Here is a 19,819-nt window from a genome sequence, read left to right on the forward strand (position 1 = left end):
TTGAAGATGACTTTCAGTACAAATGTCATGGTACTTAAAGCTAAACCAGAATCTAGTTTTTCAAGCTTCTTAATTAAAATCACAGTTTATAATAGTCTGACAATATTATCTTTATTCTTTCCAGTTGAACAGCAATAGAATTTTCACATCTTTTATTCAATCAAGCTTAGCAATCTTTATAAAGCTCTTTTATTTTCTAATGCACCAAAACAATTTCAAGAAGGAAAATATTTTTTGTATTTAATGTTATGCAAAGTGAGCTCTCCTTTCTTACTTCTTGTATATATAATATTTAAACACTACTCAAAAATTAATTTTACTTGACAGTCTGCTCCAAAGAATAAAGACTGAAATACTATACCCTTTCAAGAAGTCCTCTGAAGATTCCAGTGAACATAAAAGAACCTTGCTCAAACATTTTAAAATATTTTTCTGATTTAAATATGGATAGAATTGGGGAATCAAAATAAGTATTCCATAAAATATTATGCTGTTAAAACTCAAATGTTAATTTTAATATGCTGGTACTATAGTAGAGGAAAGCACAAGAAATATGTACTTGTTGAATGACAATGAATGAATATCACATCCCAATTAGTGTATTCAAATGTCACTTCATATTGGCATTATTTCCATTTTTCTCAGACCATGATAAAGGACTACATGTTTTTATAAATACCTAGGAAACATATCATTAAAACAATGTGTTAGGATTTTGTTGGTTTTTTGTTATTTTTTATATAAGACCTCTGTCAATCCTTGGGAAGTGTATAAAATTTACTTTTGAAGGTACTATATACCTCCAGTGTAATCTGGAAATAAATTTACAAAATGATTCACTTCGACTATATTTTTAATTGCATGGCAAGCTTTTAAAAAGGATATTAATGTCCATTTTCAAATGTTTCTCTTTATATTATAAATGTCAAATCCATATAAACAAAAATAAATATATGCCTTCTATAATAATGCAGAGAAATATGTATAAATTTGTAATTTCCTTACCATTTCACTCACTTTCTTCTGTAAAGAATATTTAGAAACCTTGAAAAACAAGAGGGAATATCTCTTTTAAAATGATATATTACTAATTACTTTTGATACTAAAATTGTACACTGTGAAATATGACATTTATCTTCTATGTATCATTTTTTCCTGTTTTAATTTTTAAAATTTCATTTATAATAACTTTCTTCCTTAAAGCCAAAATAATACATTCATTCCTTTATTCAATACATATTTATGGAACACCTATGCTAGACCCCTTCCTAGACTGTTGGGAATCAATAGTGAATAAAACAAAGTCACTGTCCTTAACAAAGCTTTCTTTCTGGTAGAAGTGGGGATATATAAATAAAATTTAAGTAAAAAGTCTAAGAGTATTATGTTGTTGTTACGTTCTATGGAGTCTATTCCAACTCAAAGTCGACCCTGTAATGGGTTTTCAAGGAGTAGTTTATGGGCTTGAACTGCCGAATTTTTGGTTACCAGTCCAGGTTTTTTCTTACAGCACCATACCAGGACCCCTATAAATACCAGGAAAAAGAAAGCAAAAGTGACAGGGGAAGCAGTCAAGGAGAGCTTTAAACAAACGAACCATCTCACAATCCAGAGATAAACTGTTAACACTTTGGTACTTTCATATCTTTTTTTCTAAAAGGTATTTATACTTTAAAAGGAAGCCTTTGGGGAAGGAAAATAATAATGTATATGCTACTTTGTAGCTAAAGTAGCATACTTGATATATAAAAAGCACCTTTTACTTGGTATATAAGGAGCTCTGGTAGCGTAGTGGTTACAAATCAGGTTGTGAACCGCAAGGTCAGCAGTTCAAAACTAACAGCTGTTCATGGTAGAAAGATGAGGCTTTCTGCTCCCATAAAGATTTACAGCCTCGAAAACCCTGTACAGCATCACTATGAGTAGGAACTGACTCCATGACACATAACAACAACAACAACACTTGGTATATAAAAAGCACCTTTTACAACAAATCAATCTAAAATATAACTTTTTAAAGGCTACATAGTATTTCACTGGATAATATTACCATAGTTCACCTGATCACTCTTATTTTATAGGTTTTCAATTTTTAATTTTTCACTATTAGAACAATATGGAAACAAGCATGCCTGTACCTAGAACTTGCTGTGTACCCATACTTATTCATTTTAACAGAATATATTTCAAGAAGGAGAATTCCTAAGATTTGTTACTTTTTATTTGTTGTTGTGAAGTGCCGTTGAGTCAGTTCCTACCCTGTATAGGGTTTCCAAGGAGCAGCTGATGAGCTTGAACCACTGACATTGCAATTCAATGACTTTGCAGTCAGGCACATTAAAACCCACAGCATTACTCCAGGACTCCTTTTTATAACCTTCCTTACAAAAATTTATTTGACCTCCAGATTATTTGACCAAGTTAAATCCCAAGTAAGTATTTATAAGTGCCCATTTTCTTACATCATCTTTACACTGTTAAATTATAAGCAAAAACAATAATAATAATAAACATTACTTCATACTTCCCCCAAAAATAAATTTTCAGATTACTGTCATAAATGAGCTGATAATATTTCATTTTGTTGGAATGGGTCATATATAATTGATTTCTTCAACAAATATTTATTAAGTGCTTACTGTAAGTGAACCGTGAACCAATGGAGGAAAAAAACAACAGCAGTCTAATTTAAATTCTAGAAGAGACAGATAAAAGAAGCATAACTTAAATATATCGTTAAATATTCCTAAATGCTAAAGAAAAATAATAAAACTGGGAAGGACAGTAAGGAAGACCTTTCAGATATGACAATTTTTAGTAGTCTTGACAGAAGTGGAATAATAACATCCAGCATGTGCAAAGGCCCAAATGTGGGACAATGCCTGGTATGTTAAATAAATAAAAAAATCTTTTTAATCTCAGTAAATAAACCAATATGGACGAAAGGGAGTGAAGAAAGAGAATAACAGCTGATGAGTTCAGGAAGACGTAAGGGCAGATAGGGGGTTACATTATGTTAGGTCTTAAAATCCATGACAAGGATTTAGATTTTTATATGAATGAAACCAAACACCAGAATGAAATAGACAGTTCTGAGTACAAATGTGGCATGCATGGCCTTTGTTATGTTAAGAAAAAGCGGAGAAAGAGATGAAAGCAGGAAACCCCTTAATAGACTATTTCAGTAGTTCAGGTAAAAAGATGATTTGGGTTAGAGTGTTAGCAGAGAACATAGTATGAGAATTGTTAGATTGTGGACCTATTTTGAAGGTTGTTGTTACGTGCTGTCGAGACAGTTCAAAGCCATAGCAACCCTAGGTATAACAGAACAAAACAACACCAGGACCTGTGCCATCCTCACAATCCCTGCTATACTTCAACCCAATGCTGCTGCCACTGTGCCAATCCATCTAGCTGGGGGTCTCCCTCTTTTTCACTGATGTTTCACTTTACCAAGCATGATATCCTTCTCCTGATAACACGTTCAAAGTATGAGAGACGAAGTCTGGCCATCCTAGCTTCTAAGGAGCATTCTGATTGTTCTCCTTCCAACAAAGATTTCTTTGTTCTTCTGACAGTCCATGGTACCTTTAATATTCTTCACCAATGCCATAATTCAAATGCATCAATCCTTATATAGTCTTCCTTATTCATTTCACACGCATTTGAGGGTATTGAAAATACCATGACTTGAGTCAGGCACACTTTAATCCTCAAACTGACATCTTTGCTCTTGAACACTTTAAACAGGTTTTGTGCAGTAGATTTGCCTAATGCAAATTTACAACTAGAAAAAGAAAACTGAGAGGGAAAACACTAAAGAAGTTAGTGTTAGGTAGGTGAAGATTTTAATAATTTGGTTTTGAACATGTCAAGTTTGAGATGCTTTTTAACATTCAAGCAAACAGTCAATTCAGATTGGATTAGAGCTGAAAAGATACATTTTTATGATCAATCAATTTTAAGATTATTAGGTGAGAGTATTTTTTTAAGGCATATAGAAAAAAACAAAGTAAAAGGATAGAAGTTATCTGGAAAAATTGCAGAAAGAAATAGAAAGATGAAATTCAGAAGACTAACTCTAATTCTGAACTTATTATGTACTTTTATAAGTCAGAAACAAAACTAATACATCTTGAGCAAATTTACCAAATTATTTCAGGCTACTGTTGGACAACATTGTGAAGTATGAGTATTCCGGCACACTTAATTGTGCTCATGAGGAATCTGTACATGGACCAAGAGGCAATTGTTCAAACAGAACATGGGAACACTGAATAGTTTAAAATTAAGAAAGGTGTGTGACAGGGTTGTGTTCTTTCACCACATTTATTCAACCTGTACGCTGAGCAAATAATCGTGAGAAGCTTGGTTATATGAAGAAAAACACCTCAGGATTGGAGGAAGACTCATTAACAACCTACGATATGCAGATGATACAACCCTGCTTGCTGAAAGTGAAGAGGACTTAAAACATTTACTGATGAAGATCAAAGAGCACAGCCTTTGGTATGGATTCCATATCAATGTAAAGAAAACAAAAATCCTCACCACTGGACCAATAAACAACATTCTTATCAACGGAGAAAAGATTGAAGTTGTCAAGGATGTCATTCTTCTTGGATCAACTATCAACACTCCTGGAAGCAGTAGTCAAGAAATCAAACGACCTACTGCATTAGGCAAATCTGCTACACAAGACCTTTTTAAAGTGTTGAAGAGCAAAGATGTCAGCTTGAGGACTAAGGTGTGCCTGACCCAAGCCATGATATTTTCAATAACCTCATATGCATGTGAAAGCTGGACAGTGAATAAGGAAGACCATTGAAGAACTGATGCTTTTGAGTTATGATGTTGGAGGAGAATACTGAAAGTACCATGGGCTGCCAAAAGAACCAATAGATCTTTTTGGGAAGAAGTGCAGCCAGAGTGCTCCTTGGAGGGCAAGATTACCAAACTTCCTCTCTCATACTTCGGACATATTGTCAGGACAGACCAGTCACTGGAGAAGAATATCATGTTTGGTAAGGTGGAGGGTCAGAGAAAAAGAGGAAGACCCCCAGAAAGATGGATTGGCCAAGTGGCAGCATCGATGGACTCAAGCGTGGCAACAACAGTGAGGTTGGCCCAGGATTAGGCAGTGTTTCATTCTGCTGTGCATAAGGTTACTATGGGTCGGTACCAACTCAATGGCACCTAACAACAACAACTGTTCTTTAGCCATTACTAACTCTGCATTTGTATTCTTTCTTGCCCAGCCTATAAAACTAAACGTGGGGAGAAGAGCAGAGAGCAGGACCCTACCCAGAGAAGCAGTGATGCCTGAAATGGAGCCAGAGATGATGATGTGGAGCGATGGAGCAGCTGGAGACTTTAGATCCAGAGAGGGAGAGCGACTGTGTGCTGAAGACCTGGGAGGTACGGAGGGAATGATTGCATGGAGGGGATTGTAAACCATGGCAATGAGAGACAATAGATGATAGAATGAATGTAAAACTAATGTTCTCCCATGTAAACTATCACATAATTCACAATAAAACATTTAAAAAAAAAAAACTAAATGTGGCTACATGGCTGTATTACAACAACACACAAAATGATTTGAGAGTAATATAATTAGACTGACACGCAACTGTATCTTTGTCTTGATGCTAACAGGTTGTAAGATGAAACCAACAACATCATATAGGAAGAAAGCAAAAGGTCATTATGAAGATAAGAAAGAAGGAAAAGATGAAAATGGATGTCACAAGAGACTCTGAAATTTGCTATCCAGTCTCTAAAGACGTTAAATCAAATAGAGGAAATGAGGAAGTAAAAAAACTGAACAGAATATTTCAAAGGTCATCTTGAGAAGACAAAGTCAAATATTATAAACAATGTGCAAAGATGTGTAGTTAGAAACTAAAAGGGAAGAAACCCTCAGCATTTCTCAAGCCAAGGACACTGAAGAAAACATTTAATCCTTGATTTACAATATTGAAGGATTCTATGGACAAAATATTGAATGATGCAGAAAGCATCAAAAGAAGATGGAAGGAATACATAGAGTCACTGTACCAAGAAGATATTGTCGATGTTCAGTCATTTCAAGGGCTAGCATATGATCAAGAGCCAATGGTAATGAAGGAAAAAGATCAAGGTGCCTTGAAGGCACTGGCAAAGCACAAGGCTGAGGGAATTGATGGAATACATATTGAAATCTTTCAACAAACTGGCGCAGCACTGGAGGCACTTACTTATCTATGCCAAGAAATTTGGAAGACAATTACCTGGCCAACTGACTGGAAGAGATCCATATTTGTGTCTATTTCAAAGAGAGGTGATCCAAAGAAATGCGGAAATCATTGGACAATATCATTAATGTCCCATGCAAGCAAAATTTTGCTAAAGATAATTTAAAAATTATTAAAACCATACATTGGCAAGAGAACTTCCAGAGGTTCAAGCCAGATTTGGAAGAGGATTTGGAAAAAGGGATATCACCGCTGACGTCAGATGGATCTTGGCTGAAAGCAGAGAATACCAGAAAGATGTTTTTCTGTGCTTTATTAACTACACAAAGCTTTTCGATTGTGTGGATCATGACAAACGATGGACAGCATTTCAGAGAATGAGCATTCTGGAACACTTAACTGTGCTCTTGAGGAACCTGTGCATAGACTAAGAGGTAGTTGTTCAAACCGAACAAAGAAACACTGAATGGTTTAAAATTAGGAAAGGTGTACGCCAAGGTTGTATTCTTTCACCATACTTATTAAAACTGTATGCTGAGCAAATAATCCAAGAAGCTGGATTATGTGAAAAAAAACAACAAAAACATGGCATTAGAATTAGAAAAATTCATTAACAACCTATGATATGCAAAAGATACAACCTTGCTTGCTGAAGGTGAAGAGGACTTATTATGCTTACTGATGAAGATCAAAGATCACAGCCTTCGTTACATTGGGTTGCACCTCAATGTAAAGAAAACAAAAATCCTCACCACTGGACCAATAAACATCAAGATAAATGGAGAAAAGATTAAAGTTGTCAAAGACTTCATTTTGCTCTCATCAACCATCAACGCTCAGGGAAACAGCCAGTCAAGAAATCAAATGACGTAGTGCATTAAACAAATCTGCTGCACAAGACCTGTTTAAAGTGTTGGTGAGTAAAGATGCCAGTATGAGGACTAAAGTGTGGCTGACCCAAGCTGTGGTATTTCAGTAAGCTCAATATGTGTGGAAGTTGGACAGTGAATAAGGAAGATTGTAGAAGAATTGCTATATTTGAATTATGGTGTTGGAGGAGAATATTAAAAGTACCATGGACTGCCAAAAAAACAAACCAATCTGTGTTGGAAGAAGTACAGCCAGAATGCTTCCTGGATGCTAGGAAGGCCAGACTTCGTCTTTCATACTTCGGACATATTGTAAAGAGGGACCAGTCCCTGGAGAAGGATATCATGTTTGGTAAAATGGAGGGTCGGAGAAAAAGAGGAAGACTCCCAGTGAGACGTATTGGCACAGTGACAGCAACAATGGACACAAATGTAGCCACAATAGTGAGGTTGGTGCAGGACCTCTGTGTTTCATTCTGTTGTGCATAGGGTTGCTATGAGTTCATATTGAATCAATGGCACCTAACAACTATTCAGAAGTGGTCTACCTGTCCTTCTTCCTAATGTGTCATAGTCGGGAAGCTCCGCTGAAACCTTTGCACTGTGGGTGACCCTGTTGATATTTAAAATACTAATGGCAGAGATTCCAGTATCACAGCAACACCTAAGCCACCATAGTATGACAAACTGATACACAAATGATAGGATAATGAAAGTCAGATTTCTCATTGGAAGAGAAGAAAGATATGAATACAAAATGGAAATGAACTAAAATGAATCTTCAGTTGTTGAGTTGAAGGCAGTGTGAAATCATGGTTTTCCATATAGCTATGGACTGATATATAGAGAAATATAATTGTAAGTGTATATATACATATGTATGTATGTGTAGATATATTCCCTAGCTCTGTCTATTGAGAGGGCCTGAAAGCAGTGATACATCAATAGTAATGACGATGAGCGTAGTGGTTACGAATCGGGCTGTGAACCTTAAGGTCAGCAGTTTGAAACTACCAGCTGTTCCGCGGGAGAAAGATGAGGCTTTCTACTCCCGTAAAGATTTACAGCCTCGGAAACCCTGCACAAGGTTGCTATGAGTCGGAACCAACTCCACGGCACATAACAACAACAACATGCTAGCATCCAGATTTTGGCTTCTACAAACCCATTTTCTATGAATAGCAATCAGTGTAACTTAGAGAAATTGTTGATTCTAGGTCTGGGTTGGATAAAGTACCAAGTGATCCTCTCTCCCTCCCTCCCTCCCTTTTTATTTTTTTAACCTGGAAACAAGGAAATGCTAAAGGAAAATGTGTCAAAAGAACCCAGACACCAGCCTGATTGGTCTCCCACTGGCCAAACCATGGACAATTTGAGCATCAAAATAAATAGTAATAATCATAGATTTTTATCCATTAGATAAAGTTAAAAACTAAGTGTTTCTACTGATAAAAATCAATAAATGAATATATTAAATTAGATGAGAAATTAGACATTTACATCATTTCAAATTACCTCTTCACAAAATATTTGTTACAAAGGGAAAAGAGTAACTTTACAGTAGAGAAACTTGTCAGAAACTACCTTAATCAAATGATCAAAATGAACAAAACCAATAATGAAAAAACTGCAATAATTAGCTATCTTATAATTAAGTAATAAGAAAACAGTATTACTTCTGTAATAGTCCTGCCAAAGAAATCTAAATCTAATCATAAGGAATCATTGAACAACTGAAAGATTTTCTACAAAACCACTGGCTTGTAATCTTCAAGATTATGTTGTTGTTGTTGTTGTTATGTGCTATAGAGTCGGTCCCGACTCACAGCGACCCTGTATAGGGTTTCTGAGGCTGGAAATCTTTACGGGAGCAGAAAGCCTCATCTTTCTTCCACGGAACAGCTGATAGTTTCGAACTGCTGACCTTGTGGTTCGCAGCCCCATTCGTAACCACTACGAATCAAGGAAAGAATGGAGAACTGTTCCAGATAGAAAGAGATTAAAAAGATATGAAAACTAAATGCCATGTGCAATTCTAAACTAGATCCTTTTACTATTAAGAAAAGAAAAGAAAACCTTATTAGGACAATTGGTAAAACTTTAATGGGATCCAAGCAGTAGAAATATTAGCTTCCTCATTCTGATGGTTGCATTCTGCTATTATAGAAATATATACTTATTTGTAGGAAATACAGTATTTGAAGTGATAGAATATCACATTGGCAAATTGTTGGCAAGTGGTTCAGGAAAAAAAAAGTCCTTTGCATTGTACTTCAACATAAAAGAAAAAAATTAAGTGATTCTAAAACAACTCTGAACTGAAACTAAAATAAATTATCTTTCTCACCAAGGAACAATGGTGGGTTTGAACTGCCAACCTGTAGTTATCTTCCTCTTTTTTGATGACTCTCCATTTTACCAAGCATGATGTCCTTCTCCATGAATTGGTAACCTCCTGATAATATGTCTGAGTATGAGAGATTAATTCCAATTGCTGACCTTGTGGTTAGCAGCCTAATGTGTAACCTACTATGCTATCAGGGTTCCTTCCATATCATCCAGAAAGTGTACATTAGGACTTCATACCCTGTGGTGCTATAAATAGGCTGTCTGCTTCCATAAAGATGGAGCAGTTCTACTCTGTCCTATAGAGGAAGACCCCCAATGACATGGATGAGCACAGTGGCAATAACAATGGGATCAAGTGTAGCAATGATTGGACTGGGTGGTGTTTCATTCTGTTGTGCATAGGGTTGCCATCAGTTGGTACCAACTCAATTGGTACCTAACAACAGCAACAATAAAAGATAAAACAAGAAAAATGAGATAAAACAAAACACTATTAAAAAGGGAGATTTTTTAAAGCACCATACAGAACTTCCATAAAAAGAAAATGTACATATGAAATAATAAACTCAATGGATAGGCTATAAATAAAAAGTTTAAAAGTTAGTAAATTAGAAAATAACTCTAATGAAACTACATAAAATACAGTGAGATAAAAAGGCAGTAGAAAGTGTATAAAGAGACAAAGAGGATATGAGAAAATGCAATATTTATCTTCTAAAGAGTTGCAAAGAGAAAACAGAAAGATTTGATTAAAAAGGAAATAATACCTGAAGAAATAAAAGCTGAAATTTTTAGAATGAAAGAAAATATGAATTTTCATATTACAAAAATAAATCTTTTCACTTACACAACACTTAGAAAAAGCGGATATCTAATCTTTTGATCAAACATTCAATCAGGATGCATTGATAATTACTGGGGTGAGAATGTAAAAGTTGGAGACAAAGAAAAAAGATCAGTAGTTGAAGATATGACCTTGATGAAGAAAATGACACTGGAGATGGCATGATAGAATTTAGCAAGACCAATTCCATCAAGATTGGATTAAAAACTCATCAACAAACTATAATATGCAGATGACACAATCTTTCTTTCCAAAAGTGAGAATGACTTAAACTACTTAAGGATGAATGTTAAAGACATAAAGAAAACAAAAATCCTCACAACTGGACCAATAAGCAACATCATGATAAATGGAGAAAAGATGGAAGCTCTCATTTTACTTGAATTCACAATCAATGTCCACAGAAGCAGCAGTCAAGAAATGGCATACTGCATTGGGGAGATCTACTGCAAAAGAGCTCTTTAAAAGTGTTAAAAAGCAAAGGTGTCACTTGAGGAGTAAGTCAAGTCAAGGTACTTTCATTTGCTTCATATGTATGTGAAAGCCAGACTTATGAACAAGGAAGACTGGAGGAATCGGTACCTTTGAATTATAGTGTTGGTTAAGAATATTGAATACATGATCGACTGGCAGAAAAATTGAACAAATCTGTCTTATACAGCCAGAATGCTTCCTAAAAGCAAGAATGGCAAGAGTTTGTCTTGCAGACATTGTCCATATTATCTGGAAGGGCAAGTCCCTAGAGAAGGATATCATGTTTGCTACAGGGTCAGTGATAAAGAGGAAGACCCTTAATGAGATGGATTGACAAAGTGGTGGCAACAGTGAACTCAAGCACAGCAACTGCTGTGAGGGAGGCACAGGACCACACAGTATTTTTTTAAGTTCTGTTTTAAGTACTTTCGCAGTGATTCAGAATGACTCAACCACACCTAACAGCAATAAACATGCTTAAATGAAAATGGTACACATTCAAAGTATCCATTAAAGTAAAAAATAATTTCTTTTTTTTGTTGTTTTGTTTTCATGTGTGGTGTTCTTTGTTTCTGTTTATTTTGCTATTCAATAAGAAAAATCACTAAATTAAAAGCTCCTTAAGAAAAGGCATTGTTAGGGAAATTGTTACATGCTGGATAAAAGACTGAATTTATTTTTCCTAGTGGATTTATATCAGATCCTTAACTGAACAAGAACTTTTTTGGGAGGGGAAAAAAATCACAAGAACCTTTATTGCTCTACAATGTTCATGTATCATGCTCAGCAGACCATGAGATACCCTATATATCACAAGTACTATGTCATAGGCTGAACAAGGCAAAACAAATCCTTACAGTTCTTGCACAGAAAGGTCAGTCATATTAAGGAATTTTTTTTGCTTTGAAAATACTCTCTACGTTATCCAGATAATCAAATATGCATGCATGACTGCAAGTGAAATGATTTAAGAAGGAATGTTAAAAGAACAAAATAACTATTAAAAAAATTAATACATTCCTTTATTGATAAAAGAACAAAGTAATTATTAAAAAATTAATGCATCCCTTAAATAATATTTTTAGCAGAAAAAAATTACCAAGAAACAAGAAATTAGGCAAAACAAAAGATAAAATTTGTAGGATAAGCACTGGATTGCTAACGAAAAGGTAAGAGGTTCAAACCCACCAGCCACTCCTCAGAAACTCTATACAGGGTTGCTATGAGTCAGAACCAACTCCATGGCACTTAACAATAATAACAACAAAAGATGCTGTAAGTAAAAATATTAGAAATCATCTTTTAAAATAGCTACAAAGTTCATTTCTGTTTCTCAACTATAAGAAACTTTTAAAATTAATTTAACTTTTGATTGTGATTGAGACAGTTTACAGAGCAAATTGGTTTTCCATTCAATAATTCACACACATTTTGATTCCAGAAATAGATTGCATTCCCTACAATGTAGAAGTACTCTTCCCATATCCTCTTTGGGTTTACCACTTCCATTCATTCTTCTTCTCAATTCCTTCCTACCTTCTGAGCTTTATCCCTGGGCAAATGGTGCCCTTTTGACTTCCTATGGTTGGTTATTTTAAGAAACGCATACCTCCCTGGTGCTATTGTTCAGCTTATGGGTCTTTCCTTTGGCTAAAAGTTGAGTCACGGGGTAAGAACAATTTTTAAATTTCTCCAAATCATTAGGGAAAAAATGGTATGGTAAGAGTCACTAAACTTTACAGCTAAAGAGACCAATGATCATCTAAATTATTATCATTTTTATTTTTGTATTTTATTTACTTTAACTTTTCTTTAAAATGTTACTCCAAGTAATATATGGACATTAATAAATAACACGGAAGGACTTATAATGAAAAATAATATTTTCTTCATTCTACTCCTCATTATAAGGAGCTCTGGTAGTGTAGTGGTTATGAACCAGGATGCTAATCTCACAGTCAGCAGTTCGACATTACCAGCTGTTCCATGGGAGAAAGAGGAGGCTTTCTGCTTCTGTAAATATTTACAGACTCAGAAACCCTGTACAGGGTCATTATGAGTCAGAACCGACTCCACAGCACATAACAACAACTCCTCATCACATCCAGACTTATCAATGTCCCATGCCCCCAACAACAACCTTGTGTAGTTAATGCTACCTATGGAGTGTCATTTGTCATACTTTAGTGGCTTACACGTTGCTGTGATGATTGAAGCTATGACACTGGTGTTTCAAATATCAGCAAGGTCACCCATTGTGACCTGAGGTTTCAGCAGAGCTTCCAGCCAGAATAGACTTAAAAAAAGGAATACACTGCCCAGTTGTAAGGAACCATTGTTGTTAGGTGCCATCAGGTCCATTCCGACACATAGAGACCCAAAACACAACAGAATGAAACACTTCTCAGTCCTGCACCATCCTCACCATTGCTGTTATGCTTGAGCCATTGTTGCTGCAACTATGTTAATCCATCTCTGAGGGTCTTACTGTTTTTTGCTGATACTCTACTTTATTAAGCATGATATCCTTCTCTAAGTACTGGTCCCTCCTGACAACATGTCTAGTGCATGAAAGATGATTCTGTTGTTATTAGGTGCCATTGAGTTGTTTCCGACACATAGCGACCCTATGTACAACAGAACAAAACACCACCCAGCCAAGCGTCATCCCCACAATTGCTGCTACGCTTAAGCCCATTGCTGTTGCCACTGTGCTGATTCATCTCGTTGGGGGTCTCCCTCTTTCTTGCTGACCCTCCACTTAACCAAGCATAATTTCCTTCTCCAGGAACTGGTCTCTCCTAATAATATGTCCAAAGTATTAAAGATGAAGTCTCACCATCCTGGCTTCTGATGAGTATTCTGGCTGTACTTCCTCCAACACAGATTTGTTTGTTCTTCTGGAAATCCATGGTACCTTTAATATTCTTCTCCAACAATATAACTGAAACACATAAATTCTTCTATGGTCTTCCTTATTTACTGTCCAACTTTCATATACATATGAGGTTATTGAAAATCCCATGGCTTAAGTCAGGTGCACCTTAGTTCTCAAATTGACATGTTTGCTCTTGAAATTTGAAGATTTATTTAAACATACAGAGGATTTGTTTGTTCTTCTGGCAGTCCATTTCAATATTTTTCACTAGAACCATAATTCAAACACATCAATTATTTTATAGCTTTCCTTATTCATTGTCCAACTTTCACATGCATACGAGGCAACTGAAAATACCATGGTTTGGGTCAGAGTAAATCTTAGTCCTCAAAACCACATCTTTGCTCTTTAACACTTTAAAGAGGTATTTTATAGCAAATATACCTAATGCAATAAGTCATTTGATTTCTTGACTGATACTTCCATGAGTGCTGATTGTAGATGCAAGCAAAATGAAATCTTTGACAACTTGAACTTTACTCCATTTATCATGATGTTATTTATTAGTCCAGTGGTGAGGATTTTCATTTTGTTTCTACTGAGGTACAGTCTATACTGAGGTACAGCCCATTCTTTGATCTTTATCAGTAAGCATTTTAAGTATTTTTCACTTCCAGCAAGCAAGGTTGTACCATCTTCATATTGCAGGTTAATGAGTCTTCCTCAAATTCTGATGCCATGTTCTCCTACATAAGCCAACTTCTCAGGTTATTTGCTCAGCACACAGATTGAGTAAGTATGGTGAAAGGATACAACTCTGGTGCACACCTTTCTGGATTTAAAAAAAAAATCAATATCCCTTTATTCTATTATAATGACTTCCTCTTAGTCTAGGCACAGTTTCCTCATGAGCACAATTAAGTATTCTGGAATTCCCATTTTTCAAAATTTTATCCATAGTTTGTTATGATCCACACTACTGGATGCTTTTGCATAGTCAACAAAACATAAGTAAACATCTTTCTGGTGTTCTCTACAATGGTCTTCCTTATAAGCTGTCCAACTTTCACATGCATAATTAAGGCCATTGAAAACACCATAGCTTGGCTCAGGTTCTATGTCCACAAACTGTTATCTTTGCTATGGAACACTTTAAAGAATTCCTTGAAGCAGATTTGCCTAATGCATTATGTCGTTCGATTTCTTGATGGTTGCTTCCATGAATGCTGATGATGAATCCAAGCAAAACTAAGTCTTTGATGACTTCAATCTTTTCTTCATTTATCATTATGTTACTTATTGGTCCAGTTGTGAGGATCTTTGTTTTCTTTACATTGAGATGTAGTCCTTCAGGCTGTAGTCTTTGATCTTCATCAGTTAAGTATTTTAAATCCTCTTTGCTTCCAGCAAACAAGGTTGTTATTATCTGCTTATTGCAGGTTGTTAATGAGTCTTCCTCCAACCATTACAAAAATACTCACATTCTCAGATTATTTGCTCAGCATACAGATTGAATAAGCATGGTGAAATGATATACAGCCCTAACACACATCTTTCCTGATTATACACCATTCAGTATCCCCTTGTTCTGTTCTAACAACTGCCTCTTGGTCTATGTACAGGTTCTTTATGAGCACCATAATGTGTTCTAGAACACCCATTATTCACAATGTTATCAATAGTTTGTCATGATCCATACAGTCCAAAGTCTTTGCATAGTCAATAAAGCACAAGTAAACATCTTTCTGTAATTCTCTGCTTTCAGCCAAGATGAATCTGACATCAGCAATGATATACTTAGTTCCATTCCCTCTTCTGAATCCTGCTTGAATTTATGGCAGTTCTTTGTTGGTGTATTGTTATAACCATTTTTAAATTATTTTCAGCAAAATTTTAAATGCATGTGATATTAATGATAATGCTTGATGATTTCTACATTCCACTGTAACAAATAAGCCAAAGAAATTTGTTAGACAGCTACCTGGCCAAGTAAATGGAAGAGACCCATATTTGTGTCCATTCCAAAGAAAGGTGACCCAACAGAATGAGGAAACCATCGAACAATATCATTAGTATCACATGCGAGTAAAATTTTGCTGAAAGTAATTTTTAAATGGCTGCAGTAGAACATCAATAAGGAGCTGCCAGCAATTCAAGCAGGATTCAGAAGAGGAATTGGAATGAGGGATATTATTACTGATATCAGATGGATTTTGCCTGAAAGTAGATACTACCAGAAAGATGTTTGATGTTGTTGTTTTTGTTGTTAAGTGCCATCAAGTCAGTTTGACTCATAGTAGCCCAGCATAAGGTTCTGAAAAGCAACTAGTAGGTTTGAACTACCAACTTTGTGCTTAGCAGTCCAATGTTTATCCTACAGTGCTACACTCATGTTTTATTCACTATGCAAAGGCATTTGATTGTGTGGATCATAACAAACTATGATAACACTGAGAAGAACGAGAATTCCATAACACTTAGTTGTGCTCGTACTAAACCTATATATAGACTAAGAGGCAATTGTTCGAACATAACAAGTGAATACTGCATGGTTTAAAATCCAGAAATATGTACAACAAGGTTGCATTGTTTCACCATATTTATTCAATGTATATACTGAGTAAATAATCTGAGAAGATAGACTATATGAAGGAGAATGCACCATCAGGATTGGAAAAAAAGTTCATTAACAACTGTGATATGCAGATGACACCTTGCTTACTGAAAGTGAAGAGGACTTGAAGCACTTGGTGATGAAGATCAAAGAATACAGCCTTCCATACAGACTATACATCAATTAAAAGAAAACAAAAATCCTCACAACTAGACCAACAGACAACACAATGATAAATGGTGAAAAGATTGAAGTTGCCAAAGATTTCATTTTACTTGGATCCTCAGTAATGCTCAGAGAAATCAAACAATTGCATTGGACAAATCTGCAGCAAAAGAACTCTTTAGAGTATTAAAGAGCAAAGATGTCACTTTGAAGACCAAGGTGCCCCTCATACAACCTATGGTATTTTCAATCACCTCATGTATATGTGAAAGCTGGACAGTGAATAAAGAAGATTGGAGAAGAATTGATGCATTTGAATTACGGTATTGGCAAAGAATATTGAAAATATCATGAACTGTCAGAAGACCAAACAAATCTGTCTTAGAAGTACAGCTAGAATGCTCCTTAGGAACAAGGATGGTAAGACATTGTCTCATGTACTTTGGATTTATTATCAGGAGAGACCTGTCCCTGGAAAAGAACATTATGCTTCTTGGTAAAGTAGAAGGTCAGTGAAAAAGAGGAAGACCCCCAACAAAATGGTTTGACACAGTGACAGCAACAATGTGCTCAAACATAAAACTGCGAGGATGCTGCAAGACTGAGGATGATATTTTGTTCTGTTGACTATCAGTCAGAGCTAACTCATCGGCACTTAACAACAACATAAGGTGATACTTTGAGATCTTATGAACATATTCTTTCCTGATAACCTTACTTTTATCTCATTTTATTGTTTGTCTTCCCCACTAGAGCAGTTTTGTTTTTGTTTTTATTCACTGTAGTGTCCCCAGAATTGAGAGTACCAAGATCTACTAGTAGATCTTCAATAAACATATATTTAATAAATCATCATTAGTTATATAACTCTGTATTTTCTGTGAGACTAGGAGCAACCTGAGAGCAAAGGTATTTTCTTAGGCTTTGTAATCCCAGAAAACAAGCACATAGGACTCAATTAATGTTATTGTATTTTAACTTTTAAGGACCTTAGATAAATCAGTCATATGTGCTGACTTCGTTTTTCTCATCTATAAAGTGTTAAAATACCTATTTCATTATATTACTGTAAAAAATAATAAAATTTATTTTAACATTTCATCTTAAAATGAAAGACAATGAAATATCTTACTAATTTATAATTCCAGTTTTATAATATATTAAAAGCTATTCCATTAATATAAAACTGACTTTTATCAACATTGTTTAGCTAGCTTACATGTTTAATAGAGTTTTACTGATACACTGCTAAAATATAGATCGTTTTTAAGCAATACTAAGCTACTTTACCTGTAATGCTTTTAATGTTTCTTTCAATCCTTCTATTTCTTTCTCTTTTATTTCTGTAGCAAGCTGATATTTCCCCTTTAAATAAAAAAACTATATTTCAATACTTTCCAATGTAAGTCAAGGAGAAATATAAGAGCTCAAAAAACAAAAACTATACTTTAAGCCTAATACTTTACAAACTCTAAACTTGAAATTACATTTCAATGCCTTTAAAACAGCATAATGTTATAATAAGGGCTTTATCTGAGTATCTGATTATATTTATCACAAAATGGAAAATCTTTTCACAACAACAAATGTTTAACCAGTTGAACATTTCTACTAAAAACTTAAAAACACTGTTTTAAATAAATATAAGGGGTCTTCAAAAAGTTCATGGAGAAATTCTATTATCTTTTAATTCCATTTTTCTATGACTTTTTAAATCCCCTCATACATTCTAGTTAGTAAGGTACAAATATATCTGTCTTAGAACATAAGGATACGGTTGAGAAATTCTAAAAGATTTTCTAAAAATAAAAAATTATAGTCTAAACGGAATTTTCATTAACATAATAAAAACAAATATTAACTTAAACAGAAAAAATATTTAGTGCCAGATTATTTGGTTTGTCAGTTGGTATGTACGCAAATCCAAATCATTTAAAAAATTTTTTAAAGAAGGCACTGAACCATACGTAATCAGGAATCACCATTATTTTATTACTAATGTTCCTTTCTACAATGATAATTAAACACATTTAAATATGCTTCAACTTATTTTAAAATTAATAAATACCTTTTCTTCTTCTAAGGAACACATCTTCATTTGTAACTAATAAATAATTTAAAATATTAAAATACAAGTGAGTAAAGAGCAATTATAAAGGTCAGAGAGATTACAGAAAAATTTTGCATGTCTACATTGTTTGATGTGACTATGCTATTTTTATTTTTAGAAAGTAAAATGATAAAGATATAAAAAGGGGCAGCCAGTCACTAAAATAAAAGACCACTTAATTATCCTAATTAGAAATACCAATCTTTTTATTTTCTCTCCAGAAGTTTTCCTTGAATGACTATCTGTAATTTATGTTATTTGTAAATATTAACATGTATAGCTTTCTGAAGAAGCAATTCAATATCATTGACATTTATATCAATAGTATTTATGGTTTGAAAATGTTTAAAAATATAGATGGCAAGGAAGTTTAATGAATAATGCCATTTTAAAACAGGAAACCTAAAATAAGCAATATTCTAAGCAGAACCAAGATATTATGTAAAATTGTCAAGGAATAAAATATTTTTGGAACTCTCTCATCTCCTTTCCCATAGTCCTCACTTTCACTGAAGAATTCTTTTTCAAAAATCTAAGAGCATTTTCTTCACTTCCCTCTAAATATCTAGGTATTTGACCAAAATTATTAAGGAATAATAGGACATGGTCTTGCTCTTTCCTAGAGAATATTACATTCCACAATTGGCTTTCAAATACCTTAACCTTTCATTAAAACTGCCAGAAGTTTGGTTAGGTCATTCTCAGGTAAAAGGAAGAAATCTCATCATCTGCTTTAAAAAATTTACACTACAGTGTAAGTTAACAAAACCTTACCCACTAATGATTTAGATTTATTTCTTTCTGTATAGTTTGCTTTCTAGACGCTGAAAGGAAAAAAAAGGGGGGGGGGGGGAAACTAGTGATATTGGTATAGGTAATTGATGCTTTTGAGTTATGGTGTTGGAGGAGAATATTGAAAGTGCCATGGGCTGCCAAAAGAACAAATAGATCTGTATTGGAAGAAGTGCAGTCAGAGTGTTCCTTGGAGGCCAAGATGGCCAAACTTCATCTCTTATACTTTGGACATATTGTCAGAAGGGACCAGTCGCTGGAGAAAGATATCATGTTTGGTAAGGTGGAGGGTCAGAGAAAAAGAGGAAGACCCCCCCAGAGAGATGGATTGGCAAAGTGGCAGCATCAATGGGCTCAAGCATGGCAACAATTATGAGGTTGGCCTAGGATTAGGCAGTGTTTTGTTCTGTTGTGCATAGGGTCACTATGAGTTGGTATCAACTCTAAAAACAACAACTATTTTCAAACAGGAAATTTGAGGCAGCCA

At 34.7% G+C, this 19,819-nt stretch overlaps 1 protein-coding gene across 1 annotated transcript in view; it reads right to left on the bottom strand.

The window, feature by feature from the left end:
• CCDC73 (coiled-coil domain containing 73) overlaps nt 1–19,819 on the bottom strand; it is a 173,584-nt gene that overhangs the window by 96,560 nt on the left and 57,205 nt on the right. The window contains 3 exon segments of the mRNA XM_006864869.1: nt 1,006–1,044; nt 17,721–17,795; nt 18,499–18,534. Of these exon segments, the coding sequence (XP_006864931.1) occupies nt 1,006–1,044; nt 17,721–17,795; nt 18,499–18,534 (150 nt within the window).

Source organism: Chrysochloris asiatica, unplaced genomic scaffold, assembly GCF_000296735.1.
Source record: "Chrysochloris asiatica unplaced genomic scaffold, ChrAsi1.0 scaffold00072, whole genome shotgun sequence".
Classification (NCBI taxonomy): domain Eukaryota; kingdom Metazoa; phylum Chordata; class Mammalia; order Afrosoricida; family Chrysochloridae; genus Chrysochloris; species Chrysochloris asiatica.